General features: G+C 40.4%; 1 protein-coding gene across 1 annotated transcript; it reads right to left on the minus strand.

The window, feature by feature from the left end:
• Positions 1–7,332: 7,332 nt before the first annotated feature.
• On the minus strand, positions 7,333–8,155 carry LOC147621486 (uncharacterized). The gene is made up of 3 exons (XM_086824459.1): positions 8,027–8,155; positions 7,739–7,938; positions 7,333–7,633 (listed from the first exon to the last, which is right to left on the minus strand). The coding sequence occupies exons 1-3, from the start codon at positions 8,153–8,155 to the stop codon at positions 7,333–7,335; spliced, it is 630 nt and encodes a 209-aa protein (XP_086680585.1).
• Positions 8,156–8,585: the final 430 nt, after the last annotated feature.

Here is an 8,585-nt window from a genome sequence, read left to right on the forward strand (position 1 = left end):
CACACACACATACATTCATGCACACACAAACACACTTCTTTCTCATGCACACGTGCACACACACACACACACACACACACTCTCTCTCTCTCTCTCTCTCTCCCCCCCCACACACACACACACCCACATGTAAATATATATTATCTATAATATTATGTTTTATTATATTTAGAGACGTATACCTATATATACATGTGCATTTATAAAATAAATAAACACATATACATATATATTTTTAATTAATATTAAATTTTAACACGTGGGGATGCATGATGAGGTGTGTTCACTCTTAAATAAGTGTATCTTATATACAATGTCTTTTGTCTTCTCTTTTGCATACATATGTATGTGATTGTGTGTGCACATACATACATATGTGTGATTGTGTAATGTCTTCATGCGTGCATGTGTTGTGCAAGTGTCTTGATTGTATGTGTTAGTGTGTATTTGTTGTGTGTGTGTTCGTGTGTGTGTTCACTCTTAAATAAGTGTATCTTATATACAATGTCTTTTGTCTTCTCTTTTGTCTTTTGTCTTCTCTTTTGCATACATATGTATGTGATTGTGTGTGCACATACACACGTATGTGTGATTGTGTAATGTCTTCACGAGTGCATGTGTTGTGCAAGTGTCTTGATTGTGTGTATGTGTTAGTGTGTATTTGTTGTATGTGTGTGTGTACATGGTGTGTATGTTTTTATATATGTGTATCCATAGCGAGCGTCTGCATGTACGTGTGTGTGAGCATGTGAATATACTCGTGTGTACGTCTATGTGTGTGCACATGCAGGTGCATGTGTGTGTGTGTGAGTGTGTGCACATGTACTTGTGTATGTGAGTGTATTTATGTGCTTGTGTGCATGTATAATCGTGTGTATGTGCAAGCTTGAGTATGCGTGCAAGTGTGCATATCTCTATATGTTGCATGTGTGTCCATGTGTGCGAGTGTGTATGTGTGTTTATATGCGTGTGTGCACGTATCATGTGCTTGTGTCTGTGTTATGTGTGTGTGTGTGTGTGTGTGTGTGTGTATGCATGAACATACATGTGTGTGTGTCGATATACATACAAATCTATTTATATATACATGCTTACATACCTATAGATACACATACATACATAATATATATACGTGTGTGTGTATGTATATTCTCTCTCTTACACATGCACATAATATATATGTTTTGTGTGTGTATGTGCAAGCTTAAGTATGTGTGCAAGTGTGCATATTTCTATATGTTGCATGTGTGTCCATGCGTGCGAGTGTGTATATGTGTTTGTATGCGTGTGTGCACGTATCATGTGCTGGTGTCTGTGTCTGCATGAACATACATGTGTGTGCGTCGACATACATATAAATCTATTTATATATACATGCTTACATACCTATAGATACACATACATACATAATATATATACGTGTGTGTATCTATAGGTATGTAAGCATGTATACAAAGATTTCATTGAAAGATGTGAGATGAGATCTTCTTAGATTCAAATTCAAAATTACATTAGAAGATGTGAGATTTGACTCCTCCTCACGATTGCTTGCAGGAGGAGTGGTTATTTTGAATTAGCCCCACCTCCTTTGCCTACGTGGAGGGAGGTGGGGTTGTGGTTAATCTTGTATAGATATATAAATCTATTTATATATACATGCTTACATACCTATAGATACACATACATACATAATATATATACGTGTGTGTATCTATAGGTATGTAAGCATGTATACAAAGATTTCATTGAAAGATGTGGATGAGATCTTCTTAGATTCAAATTCAAAATTGCATTGGAAGATGTGAGATTTGGCTCCTCCTCATGCTTGCTTGTAGGAGGAGTGGTTATTTTAAATTAGCCCCACCTCCTTTGCCCACGTGGAGGGAGGTGGGGTTGTGGTTAATCTTGTATAGATGTGTAAGAGCACGTGGAGGTGAACTTTTTTAAACTTAGCTGGGTGGGAAAACGTGCTACAGACATTAGGGTTAGTAGGTACCCTCTTGCAGTGGAGGATAACATGAATAGTGATGGCGGGGCGAGGCCCCTGAAAAGACGTGCTACAACTGATGTTGATTGTCCCCTCAGAGTTGACATGGAAGGCGGGAACAAGATGTCTTATGCTGACATTGCAGCCCAGGGAGGCATACCGGATCATGTCAAGGCCCTGCTTCAAAAGGAGGTTTACCAAGAGGTGGTGAGTAGGATGGCCTCCAAAATCACAGAAGGCAAAAAGGTCTTCAAAACTGGCAAAGAGCTCTCTCTGGGGAAAACTCTCTTTGACATACACAAAGCCCTCACCCATGGGCTCTTCTTTTACTTCATGGGGAAACCTCCATCTGAAGAGACCTTCCTCAAATGGTTCTAGGAGGTGTATGGAGCCAAGGCCAAACTGGCTACGCATCACTTTGCAAGCAAAGGTTTCTTCCAAGACATGGTTGACTCAGAGCAGCAAAGGGACTACATTCTCAACACAGTGCTGCCTTCAAAGGAAATGTGGTCTTTGGCCTCCCTTGGATCCCAGCCTTTAAGCCAAAGGAGGTCCTACAATTTCAATGTCCAATTTGGGTAGATTTCTCAAGCTTGCCATACTTCTTCTGGAACCAAGGAAATTGCTTGAGCACTGGTGTGGGGGAGGGTACTCCATGTGCCTCATATACCACACATGAAGGTAGAGCCTCTAAGAAAGCATGCATCCTCTGGGATAGGAGGCAAGAAATTCCAGAATTCCTAGAGTTTGATTTGCATGCTTGCCCTCTGTGGTCATTGAGGTCCATTTCCACCCTTTCCCTAACACATGTTACAAGTGTAGGGCTCTTGGACATTTTGCAAAAGTCTGTCATGCAGAATGTTCTGAGACTAAGCAGCAAATTGAGAAATCCACAGGAGGAGACCCTAACTCCAACATCCAGACCCCCCAGTCAAAACACTGAGCAAAACCTTGGTAAGGATAACATCTCACATAATAAGGCTTCTAATGCTTAGGCATAGAAAGCTAAGGCTGAAGGAGCTAGAGAAGGTACAAGCAAGGCTACTAACAGAAGGGCAAAGAAAATGATGATTGGAGAACAATCACTCAAAAGAATAATGAAAAGGTAAGATCCTGCTCCAAAGGAACCCTCTGCAGGAAATCACCAACAAGAAGGGCACAAGGAGCAACATTAAAAGGGATGCTAGAAACATGGCTAAGGAATTTGCTATCCTGTTGGAGGGAAGAAGTCAAGAGATTATCAATTTTTCGGATGGGAACAACTAATGTCTTCTCACAGGTCATCAAGATGGCCTCATGGAATGTAAGAGGACTTTGCTCTCATAGCAGGCAGCAGAGCTATGTAAGGAATTTTGTTAGGGAGGAAGGATAAGACATCTTAATGCTCCAAGAGACCAAGGTGGGGGAAGAACCATTTAATATTAGAGGTTATGACTACATTACTAGCATTGCCACTAGGTGTACTGGTGGCTGCATGCTGCTGATCAGAAACAAATTCAAGGCTCATGACATTTACAAGAATGCCTCAGGCAGATTGATCAAGTGCCAAATTACTGTTAACAACACTTAGCTGGGCTTGGTCTACATATATGCCCCAAACACAGAATGTGAGAGAAGACTGATCTAGGAAGATATTGCTGCTTTGGAATTTGACACCCCACTATTATTTGGTGGTGGGGGTGACTAGAACTATAGGATGTAGCAAATGACCCCCAAAACTGTCTCAACAATACAACTCAATGGAATGCATGGAAAGTCAAATGGGATGCTATAGATCTGATTGTGAACGATGCAAGGACCTCCAGAACCATACATGGAGCAACAAGAAGTTTAATGCAGAATTTGTATCCAGAAGGTTGGACAGAGAGTCTATGACTCAGACTAGGGCTCTTGGCTTGGCCATGACACAGAAGGGGAAATAATATATAGACATGTTGTCTCAGACCATTTCCTAGTATTTGTGAGATTTAGATGCGCAAGGTAGTGAGGAGAACTTGCAGAGGACCCCCACCTTTCAAATTCAATGTTCCCTTCCTACAGGATAAGGCTTTTTCTGAGAAGATGAAAGAGGCTTGGTTCAATGCCAGGAATGCCTCTTTAGACCCTTATGTGGTTTGGCACTCTAGGTTGTAGGCAATCACTTCATTAGCTAAGCTAGAAGGCCAAAAGAGGGCTAAGGCCAAAGGGTGTGCAGAAAAGGGTGGGGATATATTTCATGCGCTCCCCCTTGTCCTGTAGCGGGGGAGTGCACGGAACGCTTTCCACGGAGGCTGGAGCCCCCTCTCACGCCAGCTCAGCAGAACCAAGCTCACGACAACGATGCCTACCTGTACGCATTTACGCCCTCTGCCCCTGTGCAGATGCTGATCATTAAAAGCTGGCCGCTTCCATCTCAATGGTTTCTCTATTTTTCGAGGAATCCAAAACATTGCCAGGCAGCAGTCCTCGAAAACGGAGGCGTCCGGCAGTCCCTCCGCCCCGCAACTCAGCTCCCAAAAGAGCACGTAGTGCCCCGGAATCGTTGAAAGATCAGCATAGCTCGTGTACTCAACCAGCCGACAGTGATCGGTACCGCTGCTGTCTGCAGGCTGCATCCAAGTGCTTTGACGTGGCTGCCTTCACCGCCCTGTGCAGCGTCTCTTCGTCCGTCTTGTCGGAGTCTTTTTTAAAGACCACACAGAAAGTGGGCAGAGGGGAGAAAGGTCCCAGGAGTTCCACATAGCAGCCTCTTGTTGGCTTTGGGCATCTGAGTTATTGTTATTATCGCCATTAGAGCCCAAATTGGAGAAGGTTATTATGGAAGATATGGGACTAAGCTCTCAACCATGACAAAAAAGCAAGCTCTCAACCATCTGACAGAAAAGCAAGCTCTCAACCATCTGCTCGAGGTACATATGGTGAACGCGATTCTTCGAGAACAAAGAGGGATCCCACAGGAACTTGTTGAATATCCCAGCTAGTATATTGTTGATATATCTTGTTTTCAGGCACGTCTAGGAAACTCATAACGTACCCATCCTCTTCACAATGTAGACCATGCTTAACGGAAAATTTTCCTCCAAGGCATTATAAAACTATCACACAAACGTTTGGATTTCCCTATACTTTTGTTAGCTCAAAGTAAAGGAAACATTTCCTCCAAGGCATCATTTAAAAAAAATAATTATGATATTACATGAGTACATAAAAGGGATGTCTAGACTCTTGGTAATAATTAAAAGTCCACCTTTCATTCAAAAGATTACTAGTACTTGTCATTAATGTTTATGTTCAAATTGGGTCGTGCAGTGCATCTCAAGAAAGCTATCTTTGGAGCAAACTATAAAGGCTGGTAAGGATAAAGGACTAATAGGAATAATAAGTATGTTTGCTAGTTGCTTAGTTTGATGTTTGTGGTGCCAAGCTTTTGGAATATCATGACTTGTCTTTGATTAATTTATAGGAAAAATCCATAATGAAATCGGGGCTATTGAGTCGAAAAGCCAAAACTGCTTATAAAGTAGACGAGCGTTTTGTAGTTGTAGTACCAGGAAAGCTACTATTGTTTAAGGTAACTCCTCTTCTATGATAGTATTTACATTATTTCTAGTTTACCTTAATCAATGCAATAACTCATAATACCCAACCTATGCATTGATTAGGGCTCTGATATTTCTTCAAAACGTGTTAGATATGTCACAACCTTGGCAAGAGCAAGGGTTGAGGTATGCTCTCATCTCTCTTATAACGTGTAACAAACTCACAACATAACGTGCATATGCTGAACAAATTCCTCATACTCCATACTATTCTTAACAAGCCTATATTCTCTATGTCATGTCATTTTACATTGACTTGTTCTTAACAATCCTACATGGGAAACTAGAACAATAGGGGTACATTGACTTGTTCGAAACAATCCTTCATGGGCCCCACCACCATAATAAGGGCACACTTTCCTAGGCTCTCTAGGAGATACTCTCCACTTTGCCTCCATATGTTCAATCACTTTATCCACAATTTTCTTACCATCCTTCTTGGAAGGTCTACTTTTAAATTGGTTCAAGAGTATTGAACCATTGTCACACATTCACAATCGGCATAACACACAATCGCCAAGGTGCTTTTTATAAGAAAGACTTTTCGATCAACATGCATCAATGCTATACATGGTCCAAAAAAGTTCATATCCATTAAAAGGAAGCTACTTGAAAAAAAAGTTCATATCCATTAAAAGAAAGCTACTTGAAAAAAAAGCACTAGCATAAGCATAATGAAGAACAAAATTAAGCCCAAGTGTTTTATGTCACTAGTTACAATGATCACTCTGCATCCCCATCCAAAGCTTTGGCATCCAAAGTTGCTTGCATGGAGCGTTTTTTGGTAGCTGCGGGCCGTGGAAAAGGAAGAGCACTATTTTCTGTATATGCTTTTCTCCCAAGAGGATGCTCAATGAATGGTCTTGCTCGTTGTATAGAATTTCCAAAACCATCTTGTACAATCTGAAAATTCTCAGCAGGATGCAATGCTCCATGCTCGTCCCTTGCTTGCACCTCTTGCATTTGAATTAATAACCTTTGCATTAAGGCATCAAAATGTGCTTGTAAGCTTGGCTTTCCTTCCACCATGTGTACAATGTGCTCATAGCAATCTGCCGCATTAGGCTTCTTCGCATTTGGCTCTTGAGTACCTTGTTGAGAATGGTCTACATTCTCAATGCTGTGAGTCTCCTCCATGACAGAAATACAATTTGAGCCAATATATGTGTCATGGCCATTGTCATACAACTCCAAACACTTACCAATGATAGTATTTAAATTAAAACCCTTTAGTAGCATGACCTTTACTTGGTACTTACACATATTGCCCTTCATTGCCCATCCACAATTACAACAACCCCAATCACAATCGGCATTATACACAATGTAATGGATCTTGGCGCCTGAGGATTGACTTTTTACCTTTGCCATAACCCTTGTGCCTTCATTAAAAAATAGTACATCTCCATCTGGGATGCTCTGAGCTCTTTCCAATGAATGCTTAATCAATCTTTTTATGGCTTTATTTATGACAAAGCCACCCTTCTTTGCCTCATCTATATACCAAAAATACAACAAACATGCCGTCATAAGTTTGTGCAAAAGCCAATCAATTCGACGTCCCCATATGTACTTCTTGCCACATAAGAAACGAGACTTTAAAGTAGCATGATATGACTCGATAGCTCCATTTGTATCTTGATTTGCATGCGGAAGCATCCTCAAGCTTCTTGCCCACATCTCTACAAAAAGATAAGGCCCAGGTGAGTACTAATGCATAAAAAGTACATTAGGTTCCAATGATGTATTAAAGCTTCAATCAAACTTTTAACTTCTTAAGCTTAGAAGGTTGAACTTACCAACTTTTGAAACCCAATAAGTACGGAAATATTCAATAAAGGCCTCCTCATGTGAAAAGTCGGCCAAGAACTCCAATACACTATCTTTTATATTGTCTATGGCAATGGCCTCCGAAGCTCCCCCTTGGACACGCATGTTCATGATTGCACCTAGGCATCTAAACATGGTAGCTCTACCTTTCCAATCTTGTACCTTCTTCACTAAGTGCTTCAACCAACTTCGATGAACGTGCCATAAACATAAATAAATTGGTATGTTGAATACCACCCTATTTTCAAGATTGCAATAAATTAGAAATAAAAGTTTAGCCAGTTTGACAAAGAGAAAGAGATAATACTTTGTGAGCAATAATGTGGACATGCACATGATTTACCTGATGGCATTTATCTCGGCGGTTGCATCATCAACAAGAAAGGCATTTGGATCCCATGATTTGTTGTAGTCAAGTATTTTATTGCGAAGACTTGTAAGCCATTGGACAATAGTGTCCGTATCAGAGCTTGATGTTATGATCCATGCAAATGGGACTCCATTTTGATAGTTATCGAATACTAGCACAGTGTAGAGTTGGAACTAAACAAAAAATATTCAATGAGATAGAATCTTAACATTTCTACATATAAAGTAGCATAAAAAAAGTACATATATACTACATGCGTACCTTGTAAAAGTTTGTTCCAAACGTTGAATCCATTGATATGACCCCATTGTTGCCATGTGTGTTGAGCTTCTCAAGTTGCCAATGTGTTTGAATACCTAGCACAAATGGCTTATTGTTTGTAGCATCCATCTCCGCATAGTAGAAGACATCTTGAGAGTGTTGTGTCCACATGCGAACACTTTGGGCATCACTAGAATGTAGCTCATGAGTACTACTTGCATGCTTCCTAGCAATATTTAAGATGTCTCTAAGTGATAGGAAATCATCTCGTGACAATGTATAGCTAGGATTGTTTACTTTTTTTTTTGTGAACAACTTGAATATGTGCCTCATGCACTTGCATTGGAGTGTAACGTTTGCAAAGCATTTCAAAGACCCATGATTTTATTTTCACAGAGAGCCATGGTGCAAAGGATAGGTTGTGGCCCAAAGTTGCCTTGATGCCTTCTTTGTGACAAAGCTCATCATTCTCATCAACATGATGCATTTGAATATAGCGAATGCAAGCTACATCTTCTAATAGATACAATCTTTTTACAAAGAAATGACATTGACAACC

This window comes from Cibotium barometz, chromosome 30 (genome assembly GCF_041138505.1).
Source record: "Cibotium barometz isolate CiBa-2024 chromosome 30, ASM4113850v1, whole genome shotgun sequence".
NCBI classification, from domain to species: Eukaryota; Viridiplantae; Streptophyta; class Polypodiopsida; order Cyatheales; family Cibotiaceae; genus Cibotium; species Cibotium barometz.

Coding starts and splice junctions, on each gene's coding strand:
- LOC147621486 (XM_086824459.1), bottom strand. CDS start 8,155: ATGGATGCTACAAACAATAAGCCATTTGTGCTAGGTATTCAAACACAT. Junction 7,939..8,026: donor TTGGAACAAACTTTTACAAG/GTACGCATGTAG, acceptor TTTTTTGTTTAG/TTCCAACTCTACACTGTGCT. Junction 7,634..7,738: donor GCCGAGATAAATGCCATCAG/GTAAATCATGTG, acceptor TCTTGAAAATAG/GGTGGTATTCAACATACCAA.